The 17,226-nt window shown below is 40.9% G+C and overlaps 1 protein-coding gene across 1 annotated transcript in view; it reads right to left on the reverse strand.

Moving 5' to 3' along the window:
- Positions 1-17,226, reverse strand: part of sm (heterogeneous nuclear ribonucleoprotein L) — a 256,255-nt gene that overhangs the window by 98,753 nt on the left and 140,276 nt on the right. The window contains exon 6 of the mRNA XM_076365095.1: positions 10,687-10,750. Within this exon, the coding sequence (XP_076221210.1) occupies positions 10,687-10,750 (64 nt within the window). The remainder of the gene's footprint in view (positions 1-10,686; positions 10,751-17,226) is intronic.

A 17,226-nucleotide genomic window follows, 5' to 3' on the forward strand; every position in this document is an offset into this window, starting at 1 on the left:
AACTACAGTTAAATCAAACTTTGCTAATGCAGGTTTTGTAATATTGACCTATAGTTGAGAAATATTGAAATTATAGACAATGGCAGAGATTTGTAATATAATTAAGTTATATACTAGTACAATATTAGTAGTTCCCAAAAGTTCTAATATTACAAAATTGCAATACTGAACCACAGTTAAATCAAACGACGTTAATGCAGGTTTCGAAGTGGAAAACCAGAGACACTTCGAACGGCAGAGTGAAATATTAGAAAAGCAGACAACTATCCACTGCTCTTGTTATATAAATAATTGAATTAGCTTCTTGGAAGTTCCTATTCTGGGAAGCGCGAACCCATCAATACGGGGATGTTCGTTCCCGAAGGATTAATACCGATACCCCGAGATATTTGATCGCCGAGAAGTCGTGCATAACGGAACAGCCGAATCAGCCCAGTTAGCCTCGTATTAAAAGTTTCCTTTTTCCCCGGAAGGCAGCCCGCGGATCCAGCAGCTGGGTAATAGATTCGGAAACTTTCCCCATAGCCCGCAAGAAAAACTTCCGGAAAGAATCGAGTTGTTGCGGGCCAACGATCCGCGATCTCGATGCGTGACCATCGAATTTTCCTGCGGAAACCCTCGAGGATAGGGATTCAGACTTATACTTCTGCATGCAAACAACAGCCGAATGTTTTACGCGACGAAGTCTCCATCGAGATTAAAAGCAAAGTGAACGCGGATTAAAACGAAATAGAAACAAAGTGATTCGATTCTGAACACTTCACATTTGATTCTTCATTCTTCTAAACTCTGCTATAAATATTTAACCCTGCGGACGAAGATTCGAAACACAAAACCTTCGACATATGAAGCTAAATTATATATCAATTGCTTAATTAACCCTTCGAAGTCTGTAGGCTCCAATATTGCACCAGGAATATTAGATATTTTAATGAATCTTAAAGAAACTACCCTGCAATTATTCAATTTTTCCGAATTTTGCATTAAGGAAAATAAAAGATCGAAGAAATATAGCATTTTCCATTTTCGCTAGGGATATTATAAAAATTAGTTGCAGTTGCTGATAGATTGCAAAACCATCTGGAGCGCTAAGGGTTAATACAAGAAGAGAGAACTATGTGATCTCTTGCTGTTTCACTAATTAGATCATTTGTCCACGACTCAGTCTTCCAAACCTGAACATTTCATCTCACCGAAACGCCGACATCCGACAAAGGGTTAACACTAGAACTACCGAGCATTAAATATCGATATGTAATCTCTATAAAAATTATAATAGATTATTTTCTTCGGATATTCATTACACTATTCAAGTGAAACTATTCATTTTCAAAACCACTCGAAATATTCATTGCTTCGAAGATACCAATAATTGCGAAAAAAACCAGTCATCTTGACTGGTAATTCTAGTGTTAAAGATTGACATCGATATAGACGTTCACAGACGAACGTCTAAATTAAAACTGAAACTTCGGATCGCTAAATCCGCTGAATTTATTAATTCATCCACCTATCTCTCGTTCTCGTGAAGTTATATCTCGTATTTCGACGCGGAACATGTCTCGAATTACGCCGATCCAGTGAGATTATTAAGGTTCCGTTAAATAATATCAGTCGAGGCGAGATGTCGGTCAAGTGGAAATATTAAAATAGAGGATTTTATGGAGAACAGCGACGCGGCTGATCGGCCGGGCACTCGTAGACGCTCAATTACCGGCCGGAAAATTCGTCTTCGAGAGGAGTTCGAGATTTCGCGTGTATTCGAACGCGCCCCTCGTCGGCCACGAGTGACGGGACGTCAGGCCGCGTGTAATTGGACCAAATTCCTCGGGTTCCGTGCCCGGTTGTCGTTTACGTGGAATCGCATCCCCCGGCTTTCGTACCTGGCACGCGATTCGCGAGAGCCGTTCCCGGCTCCTTGCGGTTGTTAGGCGTTTAATTGCTTTGAATCGTTTAACTTCGAGAAACCGCGTCCCACGGTGTACTTAAATTAATTTTCCCGGGGTCTGCGGGACCAGCTGGAAACGCGGCTGAATAATTCACGGCGGGAACACCGTGAAACGCTTGTCTGCCCATCGCCGGGCCTCCGTTGGACCCAGACTTGTTGTCGGAGTCTCGGGACGCGTGACGAAGATTCGAGGAATACCGTTCTTCAACTTTTGCAGTGTTAACGTCATTTGTGAAAGTCTACTTTCCACGAGACTATCAAGTCCCTTCATTTTCATTCACCTCTGTTGGCTGCCTGGAAATTACATTTCTTTCGAAGAAGAAAATATGTTTAGGTTTAGCCATCACATTTCTTACTTTCGAAGAAAATGTATTTAGGTTTAGCCATCACATTTCCTACTTTCGAAGAAGAAAATATATTTAGGTGTAGCCATAACATTTCTTACTTTCGGAGATGATAGCTAAACCTTTGAATAAGGTATCAAAATTGAGTGGAATATATGAAAAATTATAGTATAAACGATTAGAACATATTGAATAAATGTAAAAATGATTCAATTGGACCGTTCCTTGAAAGTAGATTATGGAAGAATTGAAAGAAGTAGAAGGATAGAACTGTCATTCCCGATTAACCCCTTGCACTCGGGATTTCTTCACTAGAAATATTTTCACATTTTCTAATGAGACAGAGACGATATTTTTGAAAATTAACTCAAAGAGAAATCTCAAGTGAATTGAGAAACTAAGCTCTTTTATCCCAGTTCACACACCGATGCGTTATACACGGTCAATATTAAATATCAAATTTTACAGTTTTACTCTATGAAATCAAGGGTTGATCCATCAGTTGATTAGATTCCCGGTGCCTTTTATCAAGAATTCGAATTCGTAGAGGCGTTCGTTATATCCAAGTAGCAAATGAAGATTTCCCTGTGAAATCCTCGCGTCTCCAGCATCACGATGATCAATCATGTAGCGCGGAACCTTGGAAACTCGCAACAAGCTCGTTCTAATAGAGCGTAGTACTTAAAACGATATGGCAACCAGATTATTCAGGTACACGGAAGGCAAGATAATGCGAGCGAGGAACACGATATATCCACCGTGTACGGCGGATCCAGAAGTCAGCTGTAACTCTATGCAAGTGGTTCAATTATCTTCAGACGCAGCTTCGTTACACCTACGCCGCTCGCGTCGACTAGGCGGATTCGCGTTCGCCTGGTTCCGATAGAGATGTTCACGCAGCTACCGAGGCATTCTCCTCGTAAACGGCGAGTGCGAAAAAAAACAAACCAGAGAGAGAGAGAGAGAGAGAAGGCAAAGTATCGCCGTTTTTACAACCAGTGTAACAGCGCATGTAAATTTTTTACGCCGGCGATATTCTTCGAGACGCGAAATGACCTTTAACTTTTTTAATGGAATATTAAGTAGCGCACTATAATACTCCGCTGCAGCTGGAGTCCGAATAAAAATTGTACCAGGAAATTTCGCGTGACCGACTCCTTAACACAGTGATTTCTCGCGTGACATCTGTACCACTGCCGACAATGAGACTAACGAATTTCCGAACGGAGGAATGGAGACTTCACCGCGCTCTATTATTCTATATTGTCGCCGGCGCGTCGTTCCACAGCCAACGAGGTAATCGTTGAAATGAGACATCGAATGAAATAGAAGTTCCATGAATATTTAGAGATTCGATAACAATACACGATAAACCCTATAAATTTCCAATTCGAGCGGAAGGTGGCTCTCGCGCGAAAAACTGAGCGAATCCGGCGATCGAGACGGTGGGTAAACCGAGGCGACAGGCGTTCGTTGTCCGAACGAAATAACGAGTGAAATAATTGCGTCCGTGTTCCGTGGAATTCGTGGATCCTGGCTGCCGCTTCTCGGCGGACACGAAATTCCGATCAGGAAGCCGTCTTGCCGAGCGGAACGCCGGCGCCGACCGCGGCCGACGATCATCGAGACAATTTCCCCTTATGCCCGAGCAAACAAACGAACGGATTTCTTCGAGTGTGAATTCTCCATTATTTTCAATTACGAAAGCACGTTAATTGCCGGCTTCCACGGCGACACAAAGGGAAGAGTGGCTGTTTAGAGACGCCCGTCCGTACCGTCTCGCCATCATCCGCGCGTAACGAGCGTGAAGAGTCGCGCCGCCTCCTCTCGACGGGCAACTTCGTTTCACGGAAATTCAGTTCGAAAACTGGGGATCCGTGCGGGGACCGACGCGCCGCGCGATCCGAACTGGGTCAGAGCGGAATTCCGACGCGGGAATCGTTAATTCGCGTCGCCGTCGCCGTCGAAAACGCAATTTCCATCGGGGACGGCCGGCCGGCCGGCCGGCGTGTCGTGTCGGCCGACGGGACAAATTGGCCGGCGGATGATTGCGATTCAAAACGGAAAATATCGCGCGCCCTTTTATCGGCTCCGCTGGGATGGATCGCGCGCGTTGATACGAGACGCGTCGCGTTCTTTGGCCGGATAGCATTCGGTTGCGACGTAAATGAATTCTACACTTGACTGGCTACGGGCTAAAAGGTTTACGTTACTCGCCGAATCACGCGAACAGTAAAATGGGAGTTTGGGAAGATATTGTTGCTTGTTCTCCATCGTTGTTCCTGATTTTTCGTTGCGTTTCATTTACGTTACGTTAACAGTAGAACTACGTACCAATCGAAATGACTGGTTTCGATAATTTTGTTCAGGAATTATGGATATCTTCGAAGCATTGAATATTCGAATTTTGAAAATAGTTTCACTAGAGTACTATAATGAACGTCTGAAGAAACTGAAAATAATCTGTTGTTACAATTTTTATAGGAACTGCATGTTAATCGTATTAAATGCTCGGTAGTTCTAGTGTTAATGATCTGCTTAACACTAAACCTACCGAGCAGTTAAATTGACTTTTTGAAATTCCTCTATAGCAATTTCATGGGTGGATCTATCGAGACTTTAATCGATTTACAATTCAGTTTGCGTATTGTTAAATCAATTTCTTGAATTCTCAGAGAAACATCTGTTATCCTTTGAATAATTCCAAAAAGAAGAAATCAGGAATCATTTTGACCCGTCTGATAGGTTTAGTGTTAACACGTCAACTGCCACTTTTATACATTTCTGTTTATTATTCTACATCTACAATTACTAATTATTCGGTATCACAATTCTTACGTTACTCTATTATCTAGTTATTTACGTTAATATATTTAACATCGGCTATCTTCGGATAATTATTTTCTTGTAATTTTGAAGCTCCTGTCATCGGTGACCACATTAACCAGTTAAGTGTGGAATAGTTTCGAAAATCTCTCCTTGCGCGCAATAAAATCAAATAATGAAGTGTATACTCGTTAAATGCCGGCCAAATGCACTTATATCCTAACGAAAAACAAAAGCGAAACGAAAAATTGCATGTTTGTCTCAAAAAATAAATAATTCATCGTTGAAGAAGTTAGCACTATTAAGGGTTTTAAGATGTGTACACTCGTCAAACACACCTGGTTAATAACAAAAATATGTCAAAATCGAGTAACTGATTCTCCAATGAAATTCTTTGATAACAGAGATATCCAACTTTCGAGAAGTTAATTATGATTCCTTGAAAATATGCGCAGCTATGTCGCATCGGTATCTATTTCTAAGCAATTGCAACCTACTCCAAACCAGCGACACCAAAGGAACGTTCAATACATCCGAATTCATTTACGTCGCAACCCAATACTCGTTCGTTTCGTTCGTGTTTTGCCTACGTGATCCCGTTCAGTTTCGTTCGCGGCGCGTTGAGCTGGCTTCCCTCGAGCTCCCGCGGTTCCTCGACGCTTCCGGCGAACCGTGGACGACGCTTCCCTTGTTCGCCGCGCCGCGGACCCGCGGATTAGTTTTCCCGCTCGTTTGTCGGATGTAATACAAAGATGAATCGATGCGAGTAGCGATGCGCGAGAATGCTTTGTCCCCGACGCCGCTGGAACCGTTCCCTCGGTCGCGCCTACGTCGAAGACGTTCCTCGCGCGTGGGATCGTTTCACGTTCCGTGCCAGACCGTTTTTTGAAGACTTTCCGTTCGGGTAAGTTACAATTGTATTGTTTTGTTTCTGGAGTATGCTTTGTAATAATTAACCCTTTACGGACGAAGATTGTCGGAAGTATACAAAACCTGCAAATTCTGCTAAATTAAGCACTGAATGCTTAAACCATAGAGAATAAGGAAACTGTGTACTTTCTTGCTGTTCGAATAGTTAAATCATTTGTTCATGGAAGTTTCATTTCAGCAAAATGCCGACGTTCGTCCGCAAAGGGTTCACCCTTAGCACTTCAGGTTGTTTTGTAATCTATCACTGCAACTAATTTTTAAAGTATTCCTAGCGAAAATTAGAAATGTAACTTTCCTTCCATCTTTTATTTTCCTTGTTAGTACAAAATTTGGATGCGTGGAAAGTCGGATAATTTTAGGGTAGTTTCTTTAAAATTCATTGAAATATTTAATATTGTAACTGGTGCTATATTGGAGCCTATAGAGTTTTAAGGGTTAAACTATAGAGAATAAGGAAACTGTACTTTCTTGCTGTTCGAATAGTTGAATCATTTGTTCACAACTGGGTATTCCAAACATGGAAGTTTGATCTCAGCAACATTTTATGATCTACCAACTCCAAGCCATTTATATAATACTCCCGATAAAAATTCAAATATGATATATCATAACGTTTCTTAGATATTTTCTATTTGTTTTCAGGACAAAGTTCACACGTAGCAAATGCAATGATCTTAGGATACTTTATTCAATTCTGATCAATCGAATATATACTATAAGTGGTGCGACAAACATCTTTCGTGTATATTTACCAAAAATGCGAAAGTAATTGGGTGTGTCTCAAAAAAATGAATAAGAGTAGTTATCTAATGAGATCACAAATATTGTGTTACTACAAAGAAATATCAAAAAATAACATTTATTCAAATAAATTTACTTTGATTTATTTCTCGAAGAATATAGTAAGAAAATTATAATCGATACTGATAAACAGAAGCGCCTCCGCGTTCTTCGCAACTTGGCAAGAAGAGCACTATAGGTTAAGATGCCCATAATTGACTGCGCAATACATTTTTAATAAATTCTTCATTTTACAATGGCAATACGAAATGGCTTGAACGGAAAGTTCAGTGGCACGGAACGTGTTAATAGTGAATATTTGTCGACGACCGATGGGGCGTGCAGTAATCGCGCGATGTTTGCGGATGCCTTCTGAGCGATCGGTTCCGTCGATCGAACCGTGTTCTGCTTTTATATTCGTGTACACTGCTGCTAACTTTATAGACTCTCACCTTTGGCCTTAAGATTCCTTCGGCAACTACATCTGCCAGCGATATTACATTTCCAACGGAGCGACTCGAAGTGATATCTTCCGAGCGTGACTGACATTTCTGATCAAAGGGGACTTACATATTTCTAACTCGCGTCTTTGCAATCCTCGCGATATACTGTTAATCTGCTGTAACTATAAATATAGTGTGCACACGCACAATCTTTTATATTAACCCTTTGCCTCGTGATAACGCGTGAGACTCGTGAAGATTTTGAGGAGAATTCATCGAATATAAATATTACTCGATTTTTGTGAATAGAAATCGAATGTTAGTATTCTGTTATCAATTATTAGTTTAGAGCAAATTGACATAGGATATGCTTAGAATTCTTGTCTTTTTTCAATAAATTATTAAAACTTTGCGGACAAATGTCGACACTCACTCGATTTGATATTTATTTGAATATTCAGTATTTCAAATTAAACTTTCTATTGCAATGTGAAATATTGAAATAAAATAGCTTTGTCGCATAATTTGTCCGTGAATTACCGTTAAATTAGTTTCAATGTCGTCTATATCTCGTCGGCAAATGTTGAATATCTCTAATGAAAGACTTGCGAGTGCAAAGGGTTAACCCTCTGCGGACGAAGATTCTTCGAAACATAAAACCTTCAGCATATGAAGATAAATTATATATCAATTAATCCAATATTGCACCAGGAATATTAGATATTTTAATGAATCTTAAAGAAACTACCCTACAATTATTCAATTTCTCAGACATCCGAATTTTGCACTAAGAAGGAAAATAGAAGATCGAAGAAATATAGCATTTTCCATTTCCGCTAGGGATATTATAAAAATTAGTTGCAGTTGCTGATAGATTACAAAACCATCTGGAGTGCTAAGGGTTAATATAAGAAGAGAGAACTATGTGGTGATCTCTTGCTGTTTCACTAATTAGATCATTTGTCCACGACTCAGTCTTCCAAATCTGAACATTTCATCTCGCCGAAACGCCGACATCCGCCCGCAAAGGGTTAACACTAGAACTACCCAGCATTTAATACGATCGACACGTAATCTCTATAAAAATCATAACAATAGATTATTTTCTTCGGATATTCATCATACTATTCAAGTGAAACTATTTATTTTCAAAATCACTTAAAATATTCATTGCTTCGAAGATACCAATAATTGCGAAACAAAAAAAAAGTCATCTTGACTAGCAGTTCTAGTGTTAAAGATTGACATCGCTATATACGTTCACAGACAAATATCCAAAATAAAACTGAAACTTCGGATCGCCAAATCCGCTGAATTTATTAATTCATCCACCTATCCCTCGTTTTCATAAAGATTTATCTCGGGTTTCGGAAACACGTCTCAAATTACGTCGATCCAGTGAGATTATTAAGCTCTAATTACAGTCAACGACCAATATTATATTTTTCCCATTTCGCGTATTCCCCTCAACGAAATCGTGCGGCGTTCAACGCGTTCGCCCCGAGTTCGTTCCGCTGGTACTCCGAGCGATTCTCGGAGCTGGTTCGATCGACGGGTGCCAACGTGTCTGCGGCATGCGCGCGTGTACGCGAGCTTAACGAGGGATGCATTTTACGGAAACCCTCCAAGCTCGCATCCGGACTGCGTTTTATCCAATTAGCGTCTCCTCGGCGGGCCGGGTGCCGCGCTAAGACGAGAAAGAAGGGGGAAAGAGGCCGCGCCGCCGCCTCGGGACGCCGCGCGAAATTAGGAAGGTGGCGCGCGGAGGGACGGAAAACGGCTCGAGCGTCGCCGCGAAAGAGGGAACGCGATACCCGGGTACACGCCGAGAGAGTGATGGCCGTGTACGCGCGTACGCGCGGGCCACTGTACGTGACACCAATGACTGAACAGTCGGCCGGTGAAACGCGTTCTATGTGTACACTTTGCTGGACGGACTCGAGATCGTTCGAGGGGAATATGGCTTCCCCCTCCTGGCACGATTTCCTCCCTCTTCGGTTGTTGTTTGGATGGCTCGTGACAGAGTCGTTCGAATTCATTTCAACGCGCTAAATTAACGCATAGAATATTGCGAAAGCGAAATGTTAGAATTTATTCAAGAGACGCCCGAAGTTTCGTCTCAATTCGTTACGATAAAGATATACTGAAGCTTATTCCGATTGTTTCACTTTCGTGTTTAATTGCGGAATACCGGTGGCAGCTTCTGCAAAACTGCGGGTCAACAATGTGTTAACGCATTGCGTGCCGGCTGATTTTTAGGAAACTGAATTGTGATGGCAATTTTCACCGAGGTCAATTTATAACGCTCTACGTAGAACTCAGATATATTGTTGTGGAATGTATTTTAACCTTTTGCACTCGAAAGACTCTCACCACTTGATTTGATACGAAACTATGAAGTTGGATATTCAGTATTTTAAGTTAAAATTATATTCCGCAATGTGAAATATTGAAATAAAATAGCTTCGTCGCTTAATTTATCTGTGAATTCTCGTTAAATTAGTTTCGAGCAATGTCGTCTATATTTCATCAGGAAACGTCGGGATATTTCTACTGAAAAACTTCCGAGTACAAAGGGTCGAATAGATAATCAATTCCAATCGAATTTTATATTTTCGATGCTGCGGTAGTTAGCGAAGTTGCACGGCTAACTGTCTTCACATAAAAACGAGATTTCTCGTTAGCAGTACGCAATGTGTTAATTAGCTATTCTTAGAGGTGTTTATCGAATGTTTGATTTTTGGCAATGATCATTTGGCGTTGGAAACCGTTCGGAAGATTTGTTGGAACAATCTGGGTTATCTCGCAGGGATGATTCGACTTCACTCGTTAATTGGATTTCATTCGGTAATTTAGCTTGAGATACTCTAGTAAAATGTACACTTATCTAAATTGATTAGCCCAGTTCCTGAATATTTGGATTTAATGACAGCTATTTGATATTGATCGGACGTTGTTCCGAATATTTATTGAAACAATCTGCGAGAGTGTATTCGAGTACGTTCGTCTGTTAGAATAATTTAATGTTATTTGTTCGAGTAATTCGGATCCGGTTATTCCGACAGTTTCACTGTGTTTGTTTGAACAGTGCCGCGGTCGTTTTCATATTTCGATAAATTCATATTAATTAACATATTCCGCGATCACGTACGGCGGATAATTTAATTGTGGAACGGGCTGTCTATTACCATGAAGTGAGTCGGTCAAATATTTACTCGCGCCGGCGGAGGAATCGTACTCAAAGAAGCCATATATCCGAGTCGAACGACGAGGATCCATCGAGCCCAGTGCACCTCAGCCTCGTCGAATGTACGCGAATGTAATATCGATGAGAACAACGAGAGAGAAAAAAAAAAAAGATAAATAAACAAGGAACAGAAGATAGAGAAGATCAACGAGATTCGGTAAAACTCACCCAGCGTCGGCGTCGTGTAGTCCCAACTCTCTGCGTCATTCTTGTAAACGTTTAGCTTTGTGGGCTGCAACAGAGACAAACAACGCTCATCAGACCGTGCACGATAATTAAATATCTCCGCGGCACTCATTATCGTCGTTAACGTTCGCAACGACGCATCAACGCGGACATTTAATCCTCCAACGCCAGCGAGCCTCATTAACTTATTTAAATTCAAAGATTTCGATTTGTTTTCCACGTACAAGCGACAAGCATTAACGCCGTTAAAGCTCGTTAATTTATTTAAATTCAACATTTCCATTCATTTTTCCCAAACGAGAATCTCCAACGCTACGGAACTTCATTAACTTATTCAAATTCAACGTTTCGCTTCATTTCTTCCGTACAAACGAAAACCGTCAACGCTATCGAACTTCATTAACTTATTTAAATTCGAAGCTTCGAATTCGCGTACGAGCCGAGACGCTTCCGCTACGAGAAGTCCGATAATAATAATGATGACAAATGTATTCTACGTCGACGGTCAAACGAAATTCATTTCGCGGCCGATGCGTGTAACGCAAAAATCTCGCGCGGGGGGTTAATTAAAGCGACACCGAGAAAGAAAGAAAAAGAATGACGGGCGTCAGTTTGCGCGCGTCACATTCCATCCGATCCGATTTATACGCGGTGACCGGCGCGATATGCAGATCGGCCGATACGGAACGGACGGAAAAATGGCACCGCCGAGGGTAAACATTTTATTGCGTCGTTACACGCCGCGCGGGCCGATACTTTCCGGCGCGTTGCGCTTATCTATCGACAGGCTTCAAACGGCGGACATTTCCTTGTCAATAAACGTTAATCGATAAAACGGCAGTCGTAATGGCGAGCCAACGAACGGGCGGGGGAAAGGTTTGACGGGAAGCGCGCACGCGGAATGCACGATTCACGGAACTCCGAGCATAACGAAAAATACACGCGAAGGGGACGAGAGAAAAAATACAGCCCCTCTCGAGCAACAGATATCGAATCGTTCGTCGCCGTTAGAGTCTCGCCGCGGAAATTATAGTAAGCGTCGAAGCGTTTCAACGTTAGTTCTACTGTGTATATTATTTCTGGATTAACCCTTTGCACTGGAAAAATGACTGTTACCGGTTGATTCGATATAGTGAAACTATAAAATTTGATATTTATGTGGGGCTACTAAAATGAAAACTAACTTCGTAGTCGGGTTAAATATATTTATTACGCGATGTGGCTCTAACGAGGAACGACGACTAACTAACTTTTCCTCAACGCTTTTCTAAGAATGAAACCTCTTCGTCCTGGTGGTCCCCTGGGTCATAAATTAGTCAATAGGCCTAGTCTATATCTCAGGCCCCAAGTATTGACACGCAAAAGGGCGAACTGTCTATATTTAACACTTAGCGACTCTGGTAATCGAACGTGATTTTCGGACATTCCTTGGGGAAACTGTTAACTCGTTGCACTCGGTAGTTTTCCATTAGAAATGTTTGAACATTTGATGATGAGGTGCAGACGGTATTTTGTGGAATTAATTTGAAGAGGAGTTACAGGTGCATCGAGGAACAGAGCTATTTTATTTCAATATCTTTCAAATTGATGTGTTATACGTAGTATAATATTAAATATAGTAGCAACCCCGTCGCTGCGACTCTGATAATCGAACGTGATTTTCGAACATTCCTTGGGAAACTGTTAACCCTTTGCACTCGGTAGTTTTCCACTAGAAATGTTTGAACATTTGATGATGAGGTGAAGACGGTATTTTGTGGAATTCATTTGCAGAGGAGTCACGGGTGCATAGGAACAAGGCTATTTTATTACAATATTTTTCAAATTATAAAAATACAGGTTGTTTTGTAATCTATCAATAACTGCAACTAATTTTTATAGTATTCCTAGAGAAAATTAGAAATGCTGTAACATTTCTTCGATCTTTTATTTTCCTTAGGACAAAATTCGGATGTGTGGAAAATCGGATAATTTTAGGGTAGTTTCTTTAAGATTCATTTAAATATGTAATATTATAACTGGTGCAGTATTGGAGCTTACAGAGTTCAAAGGGTTAATATTAAACTGTATAATGCATCGGTGTATGAAATATCGGGATAAACAAACTTTCCCAATTTACTTGCGCTTTCTCTTTGAGGTAATTTCAAAAAATATCGCCCGTCTAGTTAGAAAATGTTAATTCATAATGAGATACTTCAAACTGCAAACGGAGATATTTTATTGTTCACGATCCGTTAGAAAAATAATTCCGAATTGCTCAATAACAATTATATCAAATGATCGTCGAATATATTATTTTCCTAACGGATCGTAAACAATAAAATATCTCCGTTCGCAGTTGGAAGTATCTCATTAGAAATTCCGAATTACTTAAGAACAATAATAATCCATCAAACGATCGTCGAACATATTTCGTAGAACAACTATCGGTGTAACATAAAAATTGTAATACCGAATGATTAACATTTGTTTCAGTTTATCTTTAGACAGAACAAACGCATAAAACTCCCCAATTCCCGTGTCAGTCGACATGTTAATCTAAAATGTAGCTGTCACCGCGTCGCTCCCGGTCATCGGTGAAATTCGCCGTCCGCCGCGCACGCGACGCGCACGGATCATGAAACTCGAAACACAAAAAAACCACGCGAAGGGTACAAGTAAAAAAAAAGAGAGAGAAAAAAGAGAGAATGAAATCCTGTCGAGCGGACACCGAATCATTCATCGCCGTCGTTAAACGGGCGACGGTAAGGAATGACGGTAACAGCCGTCGACGCGTTCGAGAATCATTTCTAGCGTCCGCGCCGGGCGGTTAATCTAAAATTGAGTTGTCATAACGTCGGCCCCGGTCATCGGTGAAATTTAACACTCAGCGCGCGGTCCCATTCGACGGGCGTGCGACGAATTATTAACAGGAGAATTTCGCGTGTGCGCGTCGGCCCGTCCTATAAATTCCCGATTAGCTATGCACGCCTCGTTGCTAAATAAATTATACAAATACCCGCGGAATTGCCGGGAACGTGAAATTGAACGCGCGATCGGTTCGATGCCGCGACACGTGACACGCCGCCGGCCGTTTTAATATTAGAACGGGTATTAAGCTGTTTATTTTATTCGCATCGATGAAACCTCGCGTATCTTGCTGTTTTATTGAAATCCGATCCACGTCACGGCGGACCTCGAGTTCGAGTCGAGTCGCTCCGATCGCTGACCCTCTCCGAGGTGTTCTTCGTTTCCGATTTGTAATTACCTCTCGCATCGGAGATACTCGTTTTAACCCTTTGCACTCGACGATATCTATCATTATAAACGTCCGTTATTTTCCTGGAACGTTAACCCTTGAGATGGTTTTGTAATCAGCAACTAATTTCTACGGTGTCCGGTGAAAATGAAAAATGCTACATTCCTTCGGTCTTTTAGTAAAAATCTAATAATTAATAATAGAGAATCTAATAGTTTCACGGTAGTTTCTTTGATTCATTCAAATATTCGATAACTGGTGCAATATTGGAGCCTACAGAGTCCAAGGGGTAATATTTGGAACTCAGATAAGACTTGCATAAATTAAGGGACAGAATTGTTTCTCCTATGCTTCGTGTGTTACCTTATTCAACAGTTAATATTGAATTTCTGAGTTTGCTGCGTTAAATCGACTGGGAGTCTCTCGAGTGTAAAGGGTTAAATTTGTAATTACCTCTTTCGCTATGAAAATATTCGTAAATTTCTAATTATCTCTGAAGCATTGAAAACCGAACGGAATATCGTAATGATAGAATGCAAGTGTGAGTCAATCGAGAAAGATGCAATAGAACGGACAATCGAGTTGCAGGTAACGATTTATATCCTACGTTTTTCTATTTACCGTTATAGCTAATATTGGAACGAGCACTAAGCTGTCGATTTTATTCGCTCGGTGGAAAAGCCCCGCGCCTGCGCGCCTCTCGCTGTTTTATTGAAATCCGATCCGATCCGCGTTACAACGGAGCCGCTTCGATCGCCGGCCGTTTCGAAAGTTTCTCCGTTTCCTCCCTTTCCCCCCTTTCTCCCGGTTTTAATCCACTCGATCCGGCCACGAGGCGCGCGCGGGCTCGCTCTTTGTCGCGCGGGGGTGGGAGAGGAAAAAAAAAAAATTTTAATTCTTCGGCGACGAGGCCGCGCCGTATAATCTCTCCCCGGGAGCTTTCCCACGGGGGAATTTTTCGTTTCCTTTGATCGCCGGAAAGTTGTACCCTTCCGTCGAGCGCGGGTGTTTTCAACTGCGACGAGCCCCGGCCACGCTGATACGGAATATTCGATACGGTCGGGCGCCAAGTGTAGCAGAAATCGCGATGTTATTAAATGGGAGACGGTTACTCGTGCTCAAGTAAGCGGAAAGTGGCGAGTGAGATTCTTTTGTGGCCGAGAGAGCCGCGAGCGAGTTGGTTTTGGGTATTTAATTGCCGCTCGCGATCGCGTCGGTGATTACGATCGACGGTGTGATCGGTCGTCGCCGGCGAGGAGATGGAACGTGTTACATCTGATGGAGATTGCAACGGTATAGCAGCGGCATTGATTGCTTTATACCCCTTACCGTACGTTTCACCGATTTCATTCGATGAAACTATAAAATTTGATGTTTAATATTATATTTTGTATAATGCAATTTAAGTATTGAAATAAAATAGCTTAACTTCGTACAGTAGAACTATGAAATCTGATATTTAACATTATACCTCCTATAATGCATCGATTTGAGTATTGAAGTAAAATAGTTCCTCGATATACGTGATTTCTCAAGTTAGCTTCGCAAAATATCGTCTTTATCCCATCAGTAAAATGTCACACGAGCTTATTAGTGGAAGTAAGTAGTAGGTTAAAGGGTTAATGAGGTCGTTTGTACGTTTGGAACATTGAAGATATTATTCGTTTCGAATGTACGATTATCTGTGGGACATTGAAGATATTAATCGTTGTTAATGCACGATTATCCGTGGGATATTGTAATAAAGAGAAATAGAGTGACCAGATCGAAAGTGAATGGTGGAATAAGACTGCAAGTAGAAACGGTCGATAATGAACAGACGCGACAGCCGAGTTAACACATTGCGTCCCGGTAACGAGAAACCTCGCTTTTATATAGACACTTAGCTATGCAACTTCGCTAATTACCGCAGCATTGAAAATATAAAATTTGATTGGAATTGATTATCTATTCAACCCTTTGCACTCGGAAGTTTTTCGGTAGAAATATTTGGACATTTTCTGATGAAACATAGACGACATTGCTCGAAACTAATTTAACGAGAATTCACAGATGAATTAAGCGACAAAGCTGTTTTATTTAAATATTTCACATTGCAAAATATAATTTCAACTTAAAACACTGAATATTCAACTTCATAGTTTTGCTGTATCAAATCAAGTCGTGAGAGTCACCTTTCGAGTGCAAAGGGTTAAAATATATTACATAACAATATATCTGAGTTTCTCTATGTATAGTGATATAAGTTGACTTCAGTGAAAATTGCTATCCGCGCAATTCAGTTTTCTGAAAATTAGCTGGTACGCAATGTGTTACATTGTTGACCGGCAGTTTTACGCAGAGCTATGCTATGTCACCGATTATTCCGCAATTAACGCATTATCGGCGGGTAACATCATGAGCTTGACTCACACGTATAGCGGGCGAAAATTGGTGAAGTGTGAAAAAAGTGCACTTTTTAGAAAACATGCGATATCTTCACATCTAATAGTAGGATTTCAATGAAATTTGTAAAATAGGTATCACATAGTATTTCGAAGATGTAGATGAAATTAAAAAAAATTCAATTTTTAATTTAGTTTTCTATTACTTCATTTAATGCATAACACGGACCAAACAATAATTGTTAATTTTTGAAAGTTTTAAAAGTTCATGTAGTAAGAGAAAAGCGCGATAATGTTTAGGAATATTTTATTATTCAGTTTCTTATATAGCAATTTTATTTACTTTGTAAGCAGGAAACTTACAGTGTCAAAATAGCACATTTCATAAAATTATTAGTTTTTCTTAAAAATTAATAAATTTAGGACTAAACACTGGTCAGGCTTTACGAGAAACAACCGAAAACATCATTCCTGCCCAAAAATTGGTGACAATGAAGAAAAAAACAAGCATTGGTAAGTGTTTTACTAACACTTAGCGTACGTTCTGTATAAAAGGTATTAATACCCTTCCCGCCGATAGTGTTAAATACGAAAGTGAAACAATCCGAATAAGCTTCAATATATCTTCATCGTATGTAAAAATTGAAATAGGCAATGCCAGCGCGAACACGAGTTAACCCGTGACCGGTCAACGATGTGTTAATGGTTTGTATCGCAGATTTCTCTATTCTCTTTCGCGCGGAACGTGATTTCTATCGTCCCGTGCCCACATTGTCACCGTCGAGAGAGAAAAACTACGAAAAAAGTGGAATCAATCAACCCATTCCCCGATGAATCGTTTAATCCGGCCTCGGGGCGTAAAGCGGAAAGAACATTGGAGCCGAGGGCATCAGAGTTGCT

Source organism: Nomia melanderi, chromosome 2 (assembly GCF_051020985.1).
Source record: "Nomia melanderi isolate GNS246 chromosome 2, iyNomMela1, whole genome shotgun sequence".
Lineage (NCBI taxonomy): Eukaryota > Metazoa > Arthropoda > Insecta > Hymenoptera > Halictidae > Nomia > Nomia melanderi.